The sequence below is a fragment of the Homalodisca vitripennis genome, chromosome 5 (assembly GCF_021130785.1).
Source record: "Homalodisca vitripennis isolate AUS2020 chromosome 5, UT_GWSS_2.1, whole genome shotgun sequence".
Taxonomy (NCBI): domain Eukaryota; kingdom Metazoa; phylum Arthropoda; class Insecta; order Hemiptera; family Cicadellidae; genus Homalodisca; species Homalodisca vitripennis.
Genome location: NC_060211.1, coordinates 55268434 through 55291728, shown reverse-complemented (window position 1 = coordinate 55291728; position 23295 = coordinate 55268434). Strand labels below are relative to the sequence as shown.

At 31.3% G+C, this 23295-nt stretch overlaps 1 protein-coding gene across 1 annotated transcript; it reads right to left on the bottom strand.

Moving 5' to 3' along the window:
- Positions 1-4835: 4835 nt before the first annotated feature.
- Positions 4836-13634, bottom strand: LOC124362231 (rab GDP dissociation inhibitor alpha). Its single transcript, XM_046816560.1, has 2 exons — positions 12103-13634; positions 4836-7083 (listed from the first exon to the last, which is right to left on the bottom strand). Exon 1 carries the CDS (start codon positions 13430-13432, stop codon positions 12104-12106), a length of 1329 nt encoding a protein of 442 aa, XP_046672516.1. The 5' UTR covers positions 13433-13634; the 3' UTR covers positions 4836-7083; position 12103.
- Positions 13635-23295: the final 9661 nt, after the last annotated feature.

The following is a 23295-nucleotide window of genomic DNA, read 5'->3' as shown; positions in this document are numbered from 1 at the left end:
AAATTGCAATTTTGAAAGTTAAATTATTCATTGTTAAACCTGCCATTGGAGGCTCAGGTCTCATATGAAAAAGCTCATGGGAAATGGTCTAGTTTATGAAAACAATATTTTATTTATTATGGCTCCTCCTTCTTGCACTTAAGGGCACGAGTAGACCACGCATTATCATCGCAACATCGCCCTTGATGGTCTGACGAACCGCGCGTTCCAAAGAACATGTGCCAGTCGCAGCAAATTAAGTATATATAAATTTTAATTTAACTCTTGTAATTTTTGCTGAACTAGTTAGTTTGTTGTTAACGTTCAGACTAGGTTATCTACACTTTTTGATGCTATAGTAATAACCAACGAACAGACATGCTTGTTGCTGATGTGCTGTGGCTGACAGATATATGAACAAAAACAAACGTACACTTTTAAACGTCTTGTCTTGGCGTGTGTAACGAGTACTGGAAATATTGTGAGGTTACGTTATAATCTGATTTATTTTTAAATGACAAGACATTCGTAAAATGTTTCGTAAAGTATAACCAATTTATTAATAATCTCTACTGAAGATACTAATAAAAAGCAATCCATATCCATGAAGTTTAAGCATTGGTGTTTACAAAACAAAGGTTATAGATTGAATGATGTTGGTAGGGCCTAATTAGTTTTTTAAAGATAAATTGATGTTAAAAGTAACTTTAAAAAAATTAACCATAATATTTAATTTTGTTTTGTATTTAAAATTAGGAGAAGACTTAGTTCTTTTTTGCATATTTTTGCAAATAAATTTAAATTTTATTTTCCAACTTTTATTAAAACCTTTTAATTATTGAGGTTCTAAACATTTTAACAACTATATATATATAGATGTAAATGTTGGTTGTATTATAGAACTTCAGACAGTTGTTCGTTAAGAATTATTGAAATTTTCCATGTGATGCCAATACCATTAATAAGTACTACAAGACAAATTATTTTTTCTAAAATGTCTGAAGAGCTTGTAGCATTTTTGCTAAGAAAATTTTCACCTTAGCTTAAACCGGAGAAAGCCAGGGATGGAGTTTTTCTTACTTTTTTACCTCTAATCGATTAGATTCATCTTTGCATCAGTGTTGGCCAACTAGGTTATACTTGGAGCTAGGAAGGACCCCTCCAGTGACAATGAATGGCTCTCTCGCCCTTAGTCTTGTCAATTCTTATTATGCCATATGAAACAGCACAAAACATTTTTTTATAGAAATACATATATCATACAATATTTAACCCTTTGACTGCCACGGGCCGATATACTGGCTCTCGAATTTCTTTTCCGAAAAGGCCGTGAGCCGAGATATCGGCATAGAAAAATCAGTTCGAAAACAGCATCGCGCCGAGAAATCGGCACCCTTCATTTTTTTTTTTTCTTTTTTTTTAAATGTTCATGTATAAAGTGTTTGAAGACAATTGTGTAAACAAGAGAAAACTATAAGGTGACCATTGTACAGTAATTCACATGGCCTATGGACAAACAAGAAGTTACAAGGTAAACACTTGTTATACCAAACTTTCATGTTGATTCGCATGGTGTGCTGTGTTGTAGTTTTCTATAAAAATATTTCTAAAAACTTTATTTCTGAAGATATCCATATGATTTTTTCTATACTTGTTTGAAAATATGTATACTTTCTTATAATAATAATGGTTTCCTTGAAATAATTTTTTTTATCCTAGTTGTCACCAATCAAACACAAAAAATAAAAAAAACATCCTAATTTTTTGAAAAAAATAAATAAAAATAATAATAATAAAAAAGTTTAATTGTTACAAAAATATATTTTGATGCTTTTATATATACTACTAAATAAAACAAAACAAACATCACTAAGATACTACTATTTATAGATGAGTTACACCAGTGTTTGTAGGAGTGTGTCAAAAGTGCCATTTTGAGGCTGGCCTTTTTGGCAAGTAATCTGGATATAATGGCTGGGGTGTTTAGAAGTACAAATGAATTTATGGCTTGGCCTTCAAAGGGTTAAATTGAACTTAAATTCATTTTATAAATATTTTAATACCTATTTCAAGATATTGAAAGTTTTGAAAACAGTAAAAATAAAAAGTTTGTGTACAGCAAGTTAACTGAAAGTAATTTTTCTATGAAAGCTTTTATAATTTTATTTGCAAATGTATAAATATTCTTAACAGTGTATCTGCGAAAATAAATGTATACTTTCAGAACAATTGAGGCTTTATGGGGTGGCACTGTGGTTGGTTGGCAACGATATTTTAATAAGTGTTTGTAAATTTAATTAAATGTAGCTAATGCTCACATTCTTGTGACATTTTGAACGAAATATAAACAGGATATAATTTAAATAATTTTCTGACGGCTGAAAAAAAATTAAATATTTTTATTTTTTCCAAGGATGGTATGTTTTACTATTGATAACAACAAGCGATTTATAAACTGTGGCTAAGCCGTCTGAATCCAGTGATTCTGGGTCATTATTTTTTATTTACAATTGACTGAAGATGATTTTTGCACTTAACATATTAGATTAAACATTTTTTTATAGAGGTTTGATACTTTTTTTATTATAAAATACATTTTGAAACGCAACTTTTACCAATAAATGGTATAAAAATAAGGTATAACAAACCACAGATGCAAACAAAATCTGCCCATAGGCCTTATGATTCTTTAAAATACTATTATTACTAATTATTTTTAGTGGGGAAAGGAATTCTAAAGCAGCTTAACAAAAGAATAGTGGAGACTGACAACTCCACCCTATCCACCAATCCATCGACATCACGCATCATTGTCTATTCAACGTCAATACATTATAACCACATTGTGAGCAAATACGACACTGATATAATTTGTTGCTTTTATGAATGGTGAATGCCTTGAGCTGTATAGGTGATTTGTGTTAATGCTTTATATGTTTGATAATTAGAGTTCGTTTGCAATTATTACTATTTGTAAATCGTGTACATTTGAATAGAGTATGATAGGCTGTTTTGTGTAATTTTGACTAAAATTGTTATTGAATCTCAGGATAATAAATACATTATCCCTTGAAATGTGTTTAATACCTTTAATGAGATGTTTACACCCCTGAATAGGTTTATGGAAGTGAAAGTTTTTTTATAAATTAAGCTTACCAAATCTGTAAAAATTTACAAGTATATATATCAAAACATTTAAATAGAAAACATAAGTAAAACTCGATTCAACATTTATTTACAATTGACAATATCAGTGCTACATAGCAAATAAAAACCTTATGTAAATAAACAATTAAAAAAAACCATATCCTGTTTAAAAATGTTTATTGCATATCTATTTTACACCTAACAAGCTATCTACAAGTAAAACATTATTTTTAGTAGTCCAAATTCGTTCATGACAATATTTTGTTTAAAGCCAGGCATTTATACTGAAAATTAACACAAGTACAAGGGAATGAAATGGTCTAGGAAATCTGAGTAGAAAGGGTGAAGAATAAAGTGAATGTTTCCCAGTACACAGTATCAGAAACCATGTCTGACTTACACACAGGGTTAATATTGTTGATTAAATGTATTGTCTGTGTTGATAATGTTTAGTCACTAAAGTTCAATCTACATCAAAATATTTCAACTTTGTCCTAACAAAAATTGAGTTTAGGAAATTTTGTATGAGTTTTAGACACATCTAAAGTGTCATTTCCTTGCACAACATTTTTTTGTAGCTGGTTCTGACAGTTTCACTTATTCAACTGAAATTTTGAGAAAATATTCATTGTCAACAAAATTAACAGGTAACTTATATTCCAAATTCAGCAGTTATGAAAAAGTTACTTTACACTAAAAGATTTGTCACACTAAACGTTTTACTTTTTTTTAACTAAAAACATTTTTCAGTTTGTAATACCCTTAAGTAAAAGAAAACAGCTGATACCAGATGTGCTGGAAGTTGTGCACTGTGAGTTTTGAATAAATGAAAGACCAGATGTGAATGTCTCTACACATGCAATTTTAATACACGCGCAGGTCACTGGAGGATAGAAATTTTAAGGGTGATTTACTGACCAACAAGATATCAATTTTATCTTGTAATACATGACTAAGCTATTGGTTCATTAGTAATTAATATCAGTTAACTGCAAAATATTTATCTTCCAGACATTTCAACCAGCCCATTGGATTATGAACAACATCTAGTCATGAAATTTGGAATAGTGTACGATACATGGTATCTGAATTTTTGTGTGCATTGTTGCATTCAACATGAAGTGTAAATGGAATTGAGTTTTGAAACATAAATTTACTCCCATAAAATTGTAATAAAACAAAATGTACTTCCAACATTAATTTTTTTTAATGAGTGATGTACGAAACTCCAATTAACTTTGATCTCAGAAACCCTGGTCATAGAAAACAACTTAAGAAGTATTAAAAACAGTCCCAATGTCCTCAAATTAAGTACGGAAGAAATAATTTGGGGGCAACCCCAACATTATATTAACAGCACTCTAAATATTAATTTTGGGGACTGTCAAAGAAGGAAAAATGTCAATGTTTAGAATAATACACTCTGAGCTTTCACTTGCCACGCACCCAGACATAAATATAAATGTTTCAGTAGATTAGTCATCATCCTTCCCATCCCTACACACCACCTCCGTCTCTTCCATATCTTGGAATCTCAGTGTCACGTTTGCCAACCCTGTTGGCAGCAGCAAATCCTGTTCAACCCCTATTATTTCCGATAATGAAGGTTTAGGCACCTCTTAAAATTTGTACTAATCTACTCTACGCACTTTTTACATTTATTGATTTCTCAATGAGAGCAGAAAAGGAAGAGGACAAAGAAACTACTGTTAATGGTAGGTTACAAAAATTTTAATATATTTCATGCTTATAGCAATTCAACAGGATAATATTAATTACAATAGTTTGACAATTTCTGCAAATTAACAGCTAAATAAATAAATTTATTTAAAGCAAAACAATACATTTTCCACCACCCTCGCAAAATGTAATTTAAAGCATCGTGACCTTTTTTGCAAATATAACATTTACTGGCATTTAACCTGATAAATTAAGAAACAAATGCTTAACTTTTAATTTAATATAAAGTTCACTTAAAGGCTTATCTATCCATTGCCTTAATTTAATAATATTAATGCCCAATGCAAGAACAGTCCATGTATCAGCCAGCCAGTAAGTGTTCCGTTATTAGCTACATTTTGGCATAACAAGTCTCCTTGCAATACTACAAGAAACTCTATTTTAGTCTCTAAGATGACATTTTAAAGCAAATATAAAAATGATCCTGTATAAAAACACAAACAAACAGCTGTAGGCCTCTAGGCTAAATAATCATTGAAACTCATATCACAATTTGTTTTGTGCACAACACAAAAACACCACCCATTTTATCACATTCAAACTCATTAAACATACAGAATAAAAGCTTAACAAGAGTTACATAATAGGCTAATTTATTTTCCCAAGCAAGTTCTTAGCAGAAGTAAGACTGAGAAAGAAATGTTCATATTATTAACATTTCAATATTGTAAAATAACATTATGTCAAAAATAATTGTTTTAAAAGAATTTCATACAAATCCAAACTCACGCAGTGAAGATTTTTTTAGAAAATCATCCTTAATTCTTAGACATCTAAACCAGAGTTGTATTGCTTACTCTTTACATAGTAACACACTGTATTGAGTAAAAATACAATTAAAGGCAAGATAGATTAATAAAAAAAAGATTATATAAGTATAAACCTTATAAACACTGTTATCTATTTAAATCTTAGAGCTTTGAGAACATAAATGCATTGAGCACACTTCTAATAGACTGTTTATTTTCATACACACAGCTAAGTAATAATTCTTGTATTACTCATGATAGCCTACTACTAGATAATCACCATTGCACACAATCTCTTGTTTGTTGCAAAATAAATAAACATACAAAAAACTAGAAATAAGCTGAATCCACGTACAGACACTGATAATTTATTAAAATTTCCTCTAACTTTTTACATTAATAGGACACGCTATGTGTTAACTTTTCCCAGCAGGTATGTAAACTACCTTGTTTCATCAGGTGGAATGTTAATTATTATAGTAAAAGATACAAAGTCTGTAAACTGAACAAAATTCTCTGTCAGTTATAGTCCTGCTTTTGACAACCTTATCAGGAATATTATTAAAATATTTTCTGAGTATATAGAATAGACACGATCATGATCAGTACAGCTTAACTATCATACAGAAAGGAAACGGTTAGAACTTTAGAAGAGAGGATATCTACTTGCAATATATTTATAAAAATATACATCTTTTCTGTAATTTTTCAATGCAATAATGGGAGTTAATTTGTCCATAGAATAAGGTTTAGCTCCACAAATGGTAATAGGCAGTTTTTATACAAGGTTTTTTAATTTGAAAGTATTCTAGTGGAAAATGTAATAGAGCCACAAAAAAAAAAAAAAAAAAAAAAAAAAACATTAATATTAACTTAAATATTAAATTTGATCCCTGTTTCAAAAGAACATAACATTTATCTGGTACAACGAAGTAAGTCATCCTATTTATTACGCGTCTACCTGAACTTTTTAATAAAAAATACCGTACTGAAAGAACACCAAAATATACACATGTACATTCACATAAGTTTTTTTTATCCTAACATCAATAATAGCAAGAACAAATGAAATGAAATTTTGAGTAATATAATTTAAAAATTATTAAACATGAAAATTTCCATTATGTCCATTGAGCTGATTTTTGAAGAGAGATTAAAAAATAGACATTGTTTTAAGAATAAGATAGTGCAAAAGCCTGTTATTTAAGAATTGTTCGCATGTGCTTCTATAAAAAAGGTCTATCAGCATTATGCGGATCAGGTAAGTAATACATTTTTATGAAGCCCAGGAGGCCTTAAAGGATTTTACCATAAATTACAATTTACATTAAAACACAGTATAGTAGTCATATTATTTTTTGTCGAAATGTTACGCCAACATATATCGAGAGATGATTGTTTAACATTCTATCCAATGAGAGTTTGTTTATGCAGTGGTTCAATGCAGAACAATCTTCATTTCCATTTTCTGAAAAATAACATTTAAATTATTTTTATTATAATATACATATATATTCAAACATTGTTTTTCTCAAATCAATACAATATAAACTACTAATACAATGAAATCTTAAAAATACATGAGATTAATATTGAGATCGAAATTTATGATTGATAATACAACAATATAGCTTGTCTTCTTAGACACCTTGACTGCCATTCTTGAGTCAACATGGGTAATTACACATTTGGATTCAACTGTCATGTTCATTTTATTACATGTTCAAACAGCTGCTTGATTACACAACACTACTAAACTATGCTAACTCAGAAACTATTATGTTTTATGAGTATTAGAACATTTATAATTTTTTAGCTTTTCAAGATGCCATTACAAGTTGTCTTTTTTTTTGCATTTTAATTGTGGCAGGAAATATCTGTCATAACAATGAACACATTTTATCATATTTCCATTTGTCTGAATATATGTTTCTGAGTTAGGCAATCAGTAGTATAACTTTTCCGAGGATGGTGACATTTGTGATGATAATCTAATTTCTGAATTAAAACCTGATGAGTCAAAAGATTCTGACGACAGTTTGATAAATGAAGTTGAACATGATAGGCACACACTATATGTACGCTGTTTATGGTGTTATCCTGTGCGAGGCACCTTGATTTGGCAATTACCACTTACTCAAAAACTACACAAAGGAATGAGCTGAATAATGTATTGATCATCGCATAGTCAAAGTGCACACACATACATGTAGCAGAAGACAATACGCAGCCACAAACAACGCCATGTGCTTGTAACTGAAGCAAACAATCAGCTGCATCTTACTATGCCTATAGTTATGATTATTTCATTTCAGCCCTTAAAAATAGGATTAAAAAATTACTTTCTAGCAAAGTAATAAAAACTTATTATAAATACTAATAAAAATAACATTGGTATTATTTTAATAGGCTTGTCACTGCAAAAAAGCTGAGATTTTAGTTCTTAATACTTTTTACAAAATGACTTTTGCAAAAATCCGAAGGGTTTAAGAAAAACTCATAACAAATTTTTACTTTAGATTTTATAATTTTGTTTGATTTGTTATGTGTAGCTAAAAAGTTATTTTCCAATTAAAATATAAAAAACAAAGATTTGAAATTGAAAAATGGTAACAACTAGTGATGTTGAAAGTAAGGTGAGCACATTGAATTTATTTCAATATTTTAATTTTATAAGATATGGTGTTCAAAAATGGTGTCACAAACTTCTATGGCTTATAGGCCTACTACTCACCATTTCAAACAAAAAATGTCATAAACATAGGTCAAGAAATGCCTCATTTAGCTGGTGGCCGCCATTTAGCATTTTTCATAAAAAAATGTTTATTTTTACAAATATTTAAGCTAAAGAAACAACACTTGGCATATAGTTATAAATAGATAAGAAGAAAATTAAAAAATTTAATTGTGTTTTTTTGTTGTAATTAAAATAGCATCTATTTAAATTTAAAATAAAACCAGTATAATTATAAAACATTTACACCAACTATTTGAACAATTTAATTACAATTCACGGTACTTGTTCCGACAAAATCCGCCAATGCATAAGCGAGCATGACAACTTTAAAGATACGCTTGCACAAGCCGGGAGCGCCAAACATGTCACAGTTGAGAGGTGTCAGTTGTTTGTTGCTCCTGGCTTGTTCAGGCGTATCTTTAAAGTGATCGTGCTTACTTATATGTATTAATAGATTTCGTTAGAATAAGTACTGTTGGAATTTATATAAAAATTTCAAAATAGTTGGTATATTGCAAATTTTTTATAACTGATGTAATACAGCTGATGCCTACCAAAATACAAAATGTTTGCTGCTCCCAGCTTGTGCAAGCCTACCTTTAAAGTGGTCGTGCTCGATTACGCAAATTTTAATAACATTTTCAAACAGTTGGTGTCTAGTAAATTTTTTAACACTATACTGGGGTTTTTGTTATTTGACTTTAAACATAACATACGCTATTTTGTTAATATTAAAGAACATAACACAATTAATTTTCTTTTTAATTTTATCAATTCAAACCTATGTGCCAAATGTAGATTTCTATTTAGCTTAACTATTTTTAGAAATAATATATTTTTTTTAATACAAAATGGCGGCTAATGTCTAAATGAGACATTTCCTGACCTATGTTTAATTAGGATTAAGAGCAATCCTAAGCTACTTGCTTGTCTTAAGTGAATTAAAAAAAAATTGAACATCGTTTTTCTTTTAAATTAAATTAGCTCTGTGGGCAGTAAAAAGGTTAAAACATTGTTATTGTAGTAGATATTTTAGTCTTTTCATCCAAAATAATTGTAAACCAGCATGATAAATAGAAAAATTGCAAGTTACTAACTTAAAGTTTATTAAACACAACTCTGGCATTTTAAGGGGAGCAGGTGACCAAAATTGACAAAAATATGGATTTTCAGTTTTATTTTTTTTTATAATTATTTGTTTTTTTCTGTTTAACATGATAAAAGAATTATATCAATCCGAGCAATAGTTTTTGACTTATGAATTTTTGAAATAACCCTTGTACTTGTTATTTTCTCGTGTCGTGGTTGTTGAACGTGCCAGAGTATTTGACTTTTGTTATAGTGCATATTGCACTCCACTTATACCTTGTTTAATCTTTAAATATAGATTATGACAAAAATTAAGCCTATATTTAAAGATTTGGCCAACCCTGAATTACTTCGGAAATGTTTGCATGGCAGTACCCAAAATGCGAGTGAATCATTGAACAGTGTTATATGGTCTCGTCTGCCTAGGTCAACATTTGTCTTGAGAAATACATTGGAGTTAGAAGTGTTTGATGCTATAGGTACCTATAATGATGGAAATATTGTTAGATGCCAAGTGCTTGATAGGTTGGGTACTCGTCCGGGGGCAAACTGTGCAAAACGAATGAAACGCATTGATGAGTTACGGGTTCAAAAAGCAGACAAAGCGATCCAAGAAATTGAAAAAAAAAGTGCCGCCAAAAGAGGTCAATGCTGAAAAAGAGACTAGAAGACCAGTATGAGATAGAAGATCCAGACAACCCCTCATATGGAGCAGGAATGCATTAAAGTAAGCATTTTGATTGTATACTTTACGTACCTATTTTCATCTGTCGTTTTCCGAAAGTTGTATTTTTTTAGACAAAAAATACCTTTTCTCGGGATCCGCTTGAAATATCTTAATGATTTCTCTTTTATTTTGTACAGCTTAAACAGCTCTATGATTTAAGCTAAGGAATTTTTAATATCAATTTTAGTTTTTGAGAAAATAAATAAAATATTCAGAAAAAACTCAAAAAATATCTATTATTTTTAAAAAAATCATTATAAATTTGTTTTTTATTATTTCAAAATTTCCTTAGCTTAAAATATAGCTAAAACCTTCATAAATAAGGCAAAACAAAAATCATTTTGATATCTCTTATAGTTATTTTGAAAAGGTATCTTAAAATTAATAAATAAAATTAACATAGCGGAGATAGGGACACCCGAACCCCCTTAAGTATGTGTATCGGGTATCGTGGAGCACAACTCGCTGCACTTTTTACACAGATACGTGAATTGTGTTTCACGTTAAAAGGGTTAATGGGTTTCAAGTACATTACCATTTTTTACTTTATGAACCTAACCTAATCCATATCTTTCTACCTGTCAATAATTCAATATGAATAAATTGTATATTTGCTCTATTACACATAAAATGTAGCATTCCCTGATTCTTGTGCTGAACCCCAAAAATAATTAAATAAGATCTACTACATAAGTAAAAAGGTATTTTGGTATGACCCGGATGCTATTATTTTTGGAAGAGTTTTTCTTACTGGGGATCTAACAGACTACGTTATTACGTTACATGACATTATGAAGATTGGTTCTTATTTTCTGTGTCCCAAAAGCAAACGATGTCAGTGAGAAGGGGGGCCACTCTGTCCCTGTCAACTACTTGTTATTATGCAGTATAAGTAAGTTTAGAGTTATGGGTAGGGTACGATAAACGGACCCGGTTTTTTATATCGAAGAATGTAATCATCAATACCTAATATTTGCATCTCAAATCATAGACTATCAATCGAATAAAGTATCTATAGTTTTCAATAACAATCATATGTGTTAAATTAAAATATGGATTTAATATTTACAGTGATCAAACAAATTATTATAACCAAAGTTAGGAAAACTGAAGACGGCTCCTCTCACAGTTACAGTTGTTTCTTTCCCACAAATTTCACATAATGGGTTTTTTTCCGCACGAGTCCAACATGTTGAAGTCATGAAAAACATGTCTTATCATCTTCCAAAACAATGTGGTGTAGTTTTTTTAAAATTGACTGTTATTTTTAATAAAAAAATGTTACTTATATAAAATTGAAATATTACCTTACTTGTATTATTTTATACAGTTTACAGCTGCTGATATAGATTATTTAAGTTCATTGTTCAAAATAATTAATCAGTATCGATTGATTGTATCGATGGTTATTATTAAGTAATATCGTTTGCCAATTTCGATATAAAAAACCGGGTCCGCTTATCGTACCCTACCCTAAGTTATCATAAATGTTTCTCTAGTAGTACCAAAGTTAAAGATAACCTTTACAAATGCTTTCCCAACCTTAGATCATGTCCCAGATGGTCATCTTTTCCATTATTAGATCAAACAGGTCAATCTGGCACATGATCTGAAGCTGGGAAAGTATCAGTCAGAAATGCCCCTGGCCATCAATGCGGACTTCAGTGGCACCATCCCGCACTTATGATAAACATCCCTCGAGATATTACCTAAATTCAAACTCAGATCGTGTGAGCTCTCGATAACTTTTTATATTTATAGTACATACGTATTTATTTACCTCTCTTATCTCTTAAAAGTGATATTTGTTTAAGTGGCTTCAGCATGTGGGTTTGGCTCTTGGTATCTCCCTCCCGATAATACAAAGTACCAGTAAAAATGTCAAACTATTTTGAGTAAGTTTAAAACATAAAATTTTAAGACTCTAGGCCTACCTTATTGATCTTCATCTCCAAGTTCCACCTTGACTTTAGAGAAATCAAATTCTTCACCAGTTCCCCTTCGATAGATGTCCAACACATCAAGGCAGGTGGTTTCAAAATGAGTGGTGGCATCGTAAGACTTTGATATGAAAACTTGGCTATCTTTCCCGTCGTCTGTAGGTTCAAGATACTCGGATACTGTTACAAACTTTTGTTTAATAGGGCCTAGTAAATCCAACCCAGGTTTAATCTCCGCTTCAGGGTTATCTGTTTCCACCGTTGTTGAAACCATTGCAATAAACCAACCTTTGGCAGCGACCTGATGGGTGTGACTCACTTGAGATACATAGATATCCGATTTTCTGTTTACTTGCTTCTGAGGAATTATTATCTGAGAAGACAGAGCATCTCGTGTGTTAGGGATAGGGTGATCCATTAGGCAAATACAACGTATTACCTGACCAGTTTTTCTCACTTTACCAGGTACATAGGATGGATCACAGTACACTTGCTTGCATCTTGCGATCTCATCACCTGACTTGATACCAACTGCCCTACCATTTTCCATTACAATTTCATCAACAGGTTTGTCGAGCATGTAGGTTCCACCGTAAATAGCACTGAGGCGAGCAAATCCCTGAGGCAATTCTCCTAAACCATACATAGGGTAGAGATATGGTGACTTTCCATAGCGTGCCAAAGAATCACTGTACAATTTGATTCGTGTGATTGTTTGCACTGCAGGATCATTTAGGTAGTCATCATCTCTGTACAGAGCCAGAGCATGCCCAGTAAAGTCCTGAGTATTTTTGTCCAGTCCAAACTTTTCATACAGTTGAAGGGTGGTAGTGTTATTGGGATCTAAATCCTTCCAAGTTTTGGGATCATCCATTTTAACGTCTTGAACAAAGACTAGAAAGTTCCTAAACCTTCTTTTCTCAAACATTCCCATCAGATCAGAAGCCAAAGCTTCTTTTTGATCAACTGGTACTTTAGAAATTTTTCCTTGTTTGTACACATAACTTCCTTCAACTGATTTGAATTCAAGGTATCTTGTAACTCCTGTATGAATGAGCAATTTTACTAGTAATCCATTTGCCATAAGAAATTTTGGAATTAAATCTACATTCCAATCCCTTCCTCGGCCATACGTTTCGTCTGGAGAAGGTGCACCAAAACGTGCAAATAACTCTTCAAGGGGGGTGATGGAGGCTGATTCGCCACCGTAATACTTATTCCTGTCAATATGCAATACTTTCTTACCAGAAACAGAGAGCATACCACTGAGAATGCATTCCTTCAGACCTGTACCGAGCACTATCGCGTCGTATTCTTCATCCATATTGTCTTCAACACAGTTTCTCAACAAAAATTAAACAAATTACAATACCCAACTCTCTTCCGTAGCCCCAACGCTAAACGTAGGTCAATTTTCTTAATGCCGCGTTGTCAACATTGAAACACAAAATTCCCGACAAAAAATCCTTATAATATGGAGAAATCCTTCAGATTACAGTGAAATGAAACAAAGAGGTGTGGTACTCCTGCGTTCGGGTTTGACACTTCAATTGGTGATGACGTTACAGTATACAGGTAAACCAACCTACCGATGAAATAACAATTACATATACCTACAAAAATGTAGTACAAATTATATGAATGTAATAATAAAGTAAAATCAAAATACTGAATATTATAGATCATACTACAATACATAAACTTATTCACTGCTATCATAACGAATATTATTATATAACAATAACTACTTAGGATATAATAATGGTTGTCTGTTAGATAAATTATAATGTGTTTTTTCTCGTATTTTATCGAAGTTTTTATCGGAAGTTGTATAACTAAAAAAATGTTATAAGATTCTTGTTTTACGTGTTAAGTATATTTTTTACGAATAGATTTGCTTACTTCATCAGATATGATTATTAAACATTTATCTCTAATAACAACCCGTTCTCAATGTTTAAAACCACGATTTCATATATTTTATTCATAATACTCTTAAAAGTCAGATTAATAAAAGTACACATATTTGAGAACAAAAAGTCCTCCTACAGAGTTGGGGTTGTTCAAATAAATTCTATTGATTAAATTATATAATAATATTATTATAGAATTACAAGTTAGGAGTACGCCACGTCATATCTCGCGTAACAGGGTAAACTGTGGTTACGTGAAAAATTTCTAGATTATATCTTATTTTTATTCTCAATGTGTCCTGCGGATAGACAGACGATTAGACAGAAAATAAATTTAACCCCCTATTAGACAGGAGAATAAGAATCTAACAACCTACAGAGTGATAGAATTCAAAGAGGGTCAGCCAAACTAAATCTACAGTCATTTATCTCCCTGCCTGACACTGAAGCTTACACAGTACATTAACTTTGATGTCTCTGACTTTCCTTCAAACAGTGTTGATATTCACTCGTAGAGAAGTATTAACAAGTACGCTCACAACTCAGTTGCCTCTTGTAAATATACCGAAACGTTAAAAAAGTGACTCAGTTTCACAAATGCCTTTGAAAATGTATACATGTACACTTGAAGCTGACGCAACTCAATCGCACAAGATATTGTTAAAAATGTGTAATTTTATCACATTCATCGATTAAACGATTCCACTCATTTCCTAAGGACGCTGAGTCGAGAACTTATAGAAATACCAAACTAATAGTGCTGCTGATGGGTTGAAATTGACTAGCTGAACTGAATTGGATTTTTTTTTATCTTACAACTAGTTATTCTGACTGAAATATTGTCAAGAACCCCGCCAGAATTAAGTCAATATTTAGCCCTTATCATATGACAATCCATTACAAACATTTTACTCATCATTACAGGGTTATAATAAAAGTGATAGCGTACATTTCACAATCATGGTAAAATGTGAACGCCATCACTTGCATACAAGTCTTAGCGTTGAAAACCTTTTCCACAAGATTCCAGAAGAAGGAAGAGCCTCCACACGGATAAATAATTTAGACGGCAAGACAATACATTATTATATGCAATTTTGGTCTAACTAATTACCTAGCTCGTAAATGTTACTGGAATAATACTAGTCATATATAAATAAAAGTGCTAACCAAGGTAAAATGTCAGCTAATGTTTGTATCAATAGAGTGTAACCAAAGGCATACAAATAAGTCAAGCAGAGTAGACAAGTTGCCACCACATCTGGTATTAATATTAATTAGCGTATTATTATTTGTAAGAACGATTTGAGAGTTAGAATTACATCAGAAACAAAATGTATATTTTTATATCTATGCCTCAATTTGGTGACTGAAATAAAAGATAGGATAAAATGTATGAGGCAAGCACTCTAGATAAGCCGCGTGTGTACTGTGACATGTTTATTTCAATAGTCTCGTAGATTTATGTAGTATGTACATTTAATCAAGCCCTGAACTAGGCCCTCTAAAGGACAATAACGTTTTCGTTTAAAAAGTTATATTACTGTTTTTCTTGTACCCGTAAATATACACTAAAAAAGTCCTTAATAGAAAAGTTTTTAAAGTATTAAAATAAAATCATATACCGTGGAACTGAAAACCCTCTCACTCCTACTGTTGACCTTTGCGTTACATTTACATTACATCATAAGGGTAAAGAAATTGAATAGTTATGTAGTTAAATTTCTTTTCTACAAACTGTTGAGAGAGTATCGGGATATATACGTTTATTTTTCTCTGGAAGTCTTTTACTTACTTATTGTATTTTGTTTTTGTTGTATATCATGTTTACATTTTTCATTTTGAAAGAATTATAATGTATTGGAATTAAATAAGTAAAAATCATCGGATGGATACATTTTTGACAATGAATGAAATCAATGGCAAACAGTTAAGTCAATAAACATCAAAAGAAATACTTCATTACTAGACCAAGGACTCAAACGTAATTGTTTTATTAAAGTTACCGAGTACAAAAATGATAACCCGCTTCAACTCTGTAATATCCATGAATTACTATCCCTTAACTAAGAAATTCAATGGATTAATATGTCATAGCTAACAACCCAATAAAATATTCAAAGCAACCTTTATATTTTTGCCAAGAGTGACGATTGTTTCACCGATGATCAAAACTCTGGACTCAGTGGCATGTCAAGACAATCAATCAAGAAAGAAGTACACTCTTTCCATCATCCTCCGTCGTTTTCCGGAAAATAGTCAAATGACTCACAGACCTCAACGTTAGGTTCCATAGTTACCAGTTAAAGCAAGAACGTGCGTGTAGGATAATACTGTAGTCGTTAAATTAATTAAATTTCTTTTCTACTGTTAAGAGAGTATCGGGATATACAAATTTATTTTTCTCTGGAAACCATTTACTTACTTATTGTATTTTATTTTTGTCGATTGGAAATTATATCTAAACTAGCAGAACTGTTTGGTACTTAAATTCATTTTTTGATTGTCATTGCTTCTCGTCTATTATAAATATTATTCTCAGTCAGTTTATGGAATGCCAACAGCTTGAATCAGCATAGTCAAGAACATTCATTACTCTATTTCTATTGAAGACCTAAATTAGCAATCTAAGAAAACGGGCACGAATATGAAATCTTGCCAATATAATAAATAGAGTCACAAGAAAACCAATGTCTGATTTTTATTTATTTAGGTTTTGCAATCGTAATAAAGAAAGATTTCAAATTCAGTATTTACTAAACGCTAAAGTTTTATTTGAATTGCCTAATATAAAAGAAAGCTGTTCAATATAAACATTGTTTGCAAAATTACGAACATACTAAATCCTACTGTCAATACATTTCGTTGTGTTAAATGTTCCCAGGTTCATGATACGAAGGTTTGAAATAAACTTTCAATAGTACTCCTTTCTTACGTTCTATACTCAAGTGAGAATTCGGCTAACAATAAAGGTACTCCTGTGTATAATTACAAAACAAACTATTCCCTCTCCTTAGAAAAAGACTTTTACAATCAACCAGGATTATTCTGGACGAAACAATCCAACAAATGTTAACCAAAACCAGTCCTCTTAAAATAACTTACTGAAGGAGTAACCTTCGCTGAAGTTGTACAGAATAATCACGAAATGGCAGTTCTTCTTCAAGGGAACAAATTTCTAATAACACCTGGATAATTTGAAGGTTTTTCATAGTTCAAAAATCTCTTGAACGATCTGAGAGTAATTTGTATCTAAACTAGCAGCACTGTTTGATACTTTACTTAATTTTCTGATTGTTATTGCTTCTCGTCTATAATTAATATTTTTCTGAGTCACTTTATGGAATACCAACAGCTTGAATCAGCATAGTCAAGAGGTCCAGATATTCATCACCAAACATAACTTAGATGTCTTACTCCAAAAGCTCATTCCACAGATAGAAGTTATTTCGAAATTCCTAACTACACATTATACTATACTAATCATGCTGACAACACGGCCTATGGGGGTATTGCCATTTTAGTAAAAGAAACAATTAAACATTGTCAAATACCCAGCTTTAGAGAGACACACCTTCACGCTTTCAACATTGTTCTTAAATATTGGTAGAAATCTATAGCATTTTCTTTCGTTTATTATTGTCCCCTAAGACATGTTATAACCAAACAACAATTTGAACAGTTTTTACTACATTAGGAAATAAATTTGAAACGTAGTAAATTACACTGGCCATAAGCATACACCTTTTAACAGATTTTATTAATTGTGGTAACATGGCAAATACAACATTGCCGTCTGAAATATAATTCAATCAAAACAGCAGTGCTTGTACACGTGCAAAGCAAATGAAATTACGTGTGAAGCGTCGGGTAGCTGATAGTATTTATTATATTATATTAGTGTAAAATTGTAAATATCCACTGATATAAAATAATATAAAGATACACAAAAATAAACATTGAAGATGATTTTTACAGTTTCCTAATTCCTAACACTCTAAAATAATTTTGTTCATAATGCCCAGCACATTTTGTGACTCTTAGCAGAATGTACTTTAACAAACACTGCAATCTTTTTATTTTTGTTTATTTATCTTTATAAGTACCCAGCTAGATTGTCTGTTGCTATATGTATACGTGGTATAGATTAAAACTGAGGCTGAAATAGATAATAACAAATTTGTATATACACTTTCAAACTTAGTGAAAAAATATTACAAATGAACATTGAGTACAAATATGGGGTTGATAACACGTGGTTTCCACAAAAGTGGATGTGTAAAAATAATTTGGACAACACGAGTCGTCCATTTTTTGTTAATCTTTCTCATGGAGAGATGCACTATTATTCGTTTAGTTAATAATATTGAACTATTAGTAATTTATTGTTATGTTATTTTGATACTTAAAGAAATAAACAGAGATATTTGGACTTTCAATTTTAATTTGGAATTTTTGTCCAGTCGATGGTAATTAACAATATTATATGTATATAAAAATACAATGTGCGATTTTAGTTACTGGAAAAGAACCTTAACTTCTTAGCATACTAAGAATTTGGCCACCCTGGTTCTCCCTCCAGTACATATTTCATTGCCTGCGTGTGATAGTAGGTGACGTTTAACCTTTCAGGTGTGTTGTTCCTTTGTGGTTAAGACGTTAGTATTTGGTATTTATTGAGAGATATTGTACACAAAGAGTTTCTCAAGCGACATGAATTTAATCAGGCGAATCGTCTGGTCTTCGTAAATACTTTTTATGGTAAGCATAATCAATTTTTGTAATAGATACTTTTGTGAATTTCTTGACATGGCATAGGCTAATCCTTTCAGTGATGGATTAAAATTATTTTAATATCCTATCTAGAATGACTTGCCCTATTAGTCTAGTCCAAAATGGATAGGGTATTTCCTATAAGGAATATAATATGAAGTGTGTGTTTTTTTACAGTTTAATTTTAATTCTTAAATTGAGCATGTATTGTAATGTTAAACACTATTTTGCTTAACTAAATAGGCTGACAGGAATACCACTGATATAATACATGATTATTAATGTATGCTTTATAAAATTTATCTTATGAAGCTCAGCCCACTGGGGTTTCTGGTTGTAGAGTAATAAATAAATAATATATATATATATAATATATATATATATATATATATATATATATATATATATATATATATATATATATATATATATATAATATATTATATATATATATATATATATATATATACAATAATATATATATATGTGTGTGTGTGTGTGTGTGTGTGTGTGTGTATACATTTTTATATGCGTGTTTACATGTTAAACTTCAAAAGTCCTCCCACTGTTATGTTGTGGTAAAATAACATTATGCTAACTACTGTATCTGGACGTCAGAGAAATTAAAAAGCACATATATTATGACTGCAGTATAGCAATTGAACACAACAACAATCAAATCATCAACATTTATAATTATCTAAATTACAATAAAAACCAAAATGATAAACCAAATAACTTCATTAGTATTTATTATGGGTAAGGTACGATAAGCGGACCCGGTTTTTTTATATCGAAATTGGCAAACGATATTACTTAATCATAACCATCGATATAATCAATCGATACTGATTAATTATTTTAGAACTATTAACTTACATAATCTATATATCAACAGCTGTAAACGCTCTAAAATAATACACGTAGGATAATATTTCAATTTTACATAAGTAATTCTGATTATTAAAAATGGCAGTCAATTTTAGAAAACTACACGACGTTGCTTTTTCTTAGCTTCAACATGTTGAACTCGTACCGAAAAACCCATTATGTGAAATTTGTGAGAAAGAAACAACTGTAAAACTGTGAGAGGAGTAAATGTGGTCGTCTTCAGTTTTCCTAATTTTGGTTATAATAATTTGTTTGATCACTGTAAATATTAAATTCATATTTTAATTTAAAACATATGATTGTTATTGAGGACTGTAGGTACTTTTATATTGATTGATAGTCTAATAGGATTTGAGATGCGAATATTAGGTATCAATGACTATATTCTTCGATATAAAAAACCGGGTCCGCTTATCGTACCCTACCCTTTATTACTATAGTGTAGTTTAACTATATTTCTTGATTGTGATAACAAGCAAACTTAATATTGGTGTTGTAAATAAGTCACTCGAAACAGCATTGTTCGTACTTGGGCAAAGCCTACAAAATTGTGTGTGAAGCCGCAGCATATTGTGTGTAACTGCTAGCATATTTAAAATAAATAGTAAAACTTGTTAATAATTAAATCACTCTTGTTAGAGGCCTATCAAGATTTTTTAGAATTTATACAGAATTGTGTGGGAATCCACATGATATTCTCTGCTAGTTTGGTAGGATTGTCTCTTCCATTTCATGTCGTCCAAGACTTGTGGTCATAGCTTAGAATGCTGTGACATTTTTAAAAGGATGCAATTCTGTATTGGGCGACGAAAACAATCAAGAAGAACTATTAAACTATAATTATCTATATAAGCGTGTTTATCACCTGTACACAATATTTTGTTCGAATTCATTGAAATAATCAAAACAAAACTTATCAATAATCAGCAATCAATCGTATTCAAACAACCAGTAATAACATATTATTTATATCTATTTCTTTTTTAAACAATTGGCCTAATAATTTTATATGTAAAACAAAATAAAGTCAGTTAATTACATAAAAAGAGCTAATAAAAAATCCTTATTAAATTCCTATTGTTTCCAATAGTATAAAGTCTTCACAAAAATAAAATGTAAACGCATCTACAACAGATAAATTTGCTTCCATTCTGTAGAGATATTCAGCTTTGCATAAGGAGTTTTCCTAAGCATACTAGAACGGGCTAAGATAAATCCAAAACTCAAAAAGGAGGAGATAAAATGAAACAAGAAAACTACAGGGCCATATCAGTCTATCCGCCCTCTCTAAAATTGGTGGAAAAATTGCCTTATCGAGATAGCTGTATCATTTGATAACCAACAGTCTGCTGCTAGAAGAACAGCACAAATGTACAGCTGGACGCTAAAGATATAATAAACATATCCGATCACCTCATAAATTCCAATGAACGAGGAGAAACAGCAACCGCTATCCTATTATATTAAAATAAGACTCTTGACAGCTTTAAGCCATGAATTGGTGTTAAGTAAGCTGCAAAACATTTGCATAACAGATAATACATTAAGATGGTTTTAAAGTTACCTATCCAACCGGATCCAAGCTTTAGAATTGACATCAACTGTGAACTGCCGATCCAAAACAATCAGATCCAAGGATACGGTCATATCTTAAGGAGTCTAAAGGTTCTATTTTGGGACCAATTCTATTTATTATATATGTAAGTGATTTTTCAAGTTACCTTCTTGGTTACTGCATATTCTGTTTTTATGCAGATGACACTGTACTACTTCTCTAGAATAAAACACCTGAAATACTGGAAAAAGAACAGTATTGTACTGAAAATGACCTTGTTCTTAATAATAACAAGAGTTAACAAATCTTTCTGGGAAGAAAAATAGATGGAGTGACAGAAATTCCTGGATTAACAAGAGTGCACCAAGCCAAGTACCTTGGAGTACTCATAGATGATTAACTGTTATGGAATCCTCATATTGATAAACTTTGCAAAATATTAAGTTCTTCATTGTATATACTCAGGACACTAAAACAGGTTAGTAGCACTGACATAGTTTAAACAGCGTATTTTGCCATTTTATGGCCGATATCACTTGGAAGCTTGGGGAAGCTCCTCCAAAGGAAACCCTCACAAGAGTCCTAGTACTCCAGAAGATCGTTATACTTATTCTCTCCAATTTAGGCCCACAAAACTTTGTATGAATGTATTCAGAAATCTAAACATCCTTATGATAGTTGGATGCATTTAGAGATCTAAACATCCACCTATGCAAACACCTAACCTGATGAGAGAGCTCTTATCCACAATTTCCACACAAAAAGAGCCACAACTATGCTCTACCTGTCAACCGTGTGACTATGCAGTAGCGTAGCCAGAAATTTCGTTCGGGGGGGGGGGGGGGGTTCCGAAACCGGGGGACGTTTTGTGTGTTATTTACCAATGAGTTCACTGGTAAAAGGTAAATACCAAAAATATGGAGCTTTAGTAACTACGCCTTATAGAAAGTGGAAAGATGTAATAGGCAACTAAACTCTCACAGCAACTCTAGTACCACAAATTTTCTTGTATTGCTACAGAAACTTTACGAAGTTCGATTCTGGCCGAGTAGAAGGCACCAGAGTGATGTTGGATTCACTGGATAAGAAAGAAAAAGAACAAAACAGAGCTTCACTCAAGCGTATAATTGACACAACTATATTCAGTGGAAAAAAAATGAAATACCCCTTCGGGGACATTGGGCCACTGACGGCCGAAACCCCTTTGGAAAAGGAGGGCAATTTTCGAGCGTTGCTCTGGTACAAATCAAACTAACGGTCGGAAAATGCACCGGAAAAACTCTACTGATTAGAAGTTCGACTACTTTGGATTTCACTGATTGAGGTATTTATGAATGAGTTATAATGACGATTTTTTGTATCATTACACTGTAGACAAGTATATAATTATCGGAAAAAAATCACTTTCGGTCAGAAATAAAATACACCTGAACTCTAATGATTAGAACTTCAACTACTTCGGACTTCAGTTATTGAGGTAAACGTGGTATTTTTGATTGAGTTAGGACGACGATTTTTCTTATCATTAAACTGTACTCGACTACCTATATAATTATTGAGAAAAAAAATCACTTTCGGTTGGTAAATACCGAAGAAAAGCTCTCGACATATTCAAGTTTTGGCGATTTTGGATTTCACTGGTTGTGTGGTTGAGTTAAAGTTGTACTTATAATTATGTTAGGACATTGATTTTAGGTATTAATTCAACGCGCCGACTAATAAACATATAATTATCGAGAAACAAAACAAAAATAATCACTTCCGATCGGAATATACTAAGGAAAATGAAATAATACCTCAGTTAGTGAAATCCAAAGTAGTCGGAACTTCTTATCAGTAAAGTTTTTCCTGTGTATTATCCGACCGGAAGTGATTTTTTCAATTTTTCTTCGATAATTATATAGGTATTAGTCGGCGTTCAATTGATACCTAAAATCAATGTTCTAACATTTTCTAAGTACCACTTTTATCTCAAAGACTCAACCAGTGAAATCCAAAATCTGAATCAGTAGAGCTTTTCCTCAGTATTTTCCGACCAGAAGTGATTTTATTGTT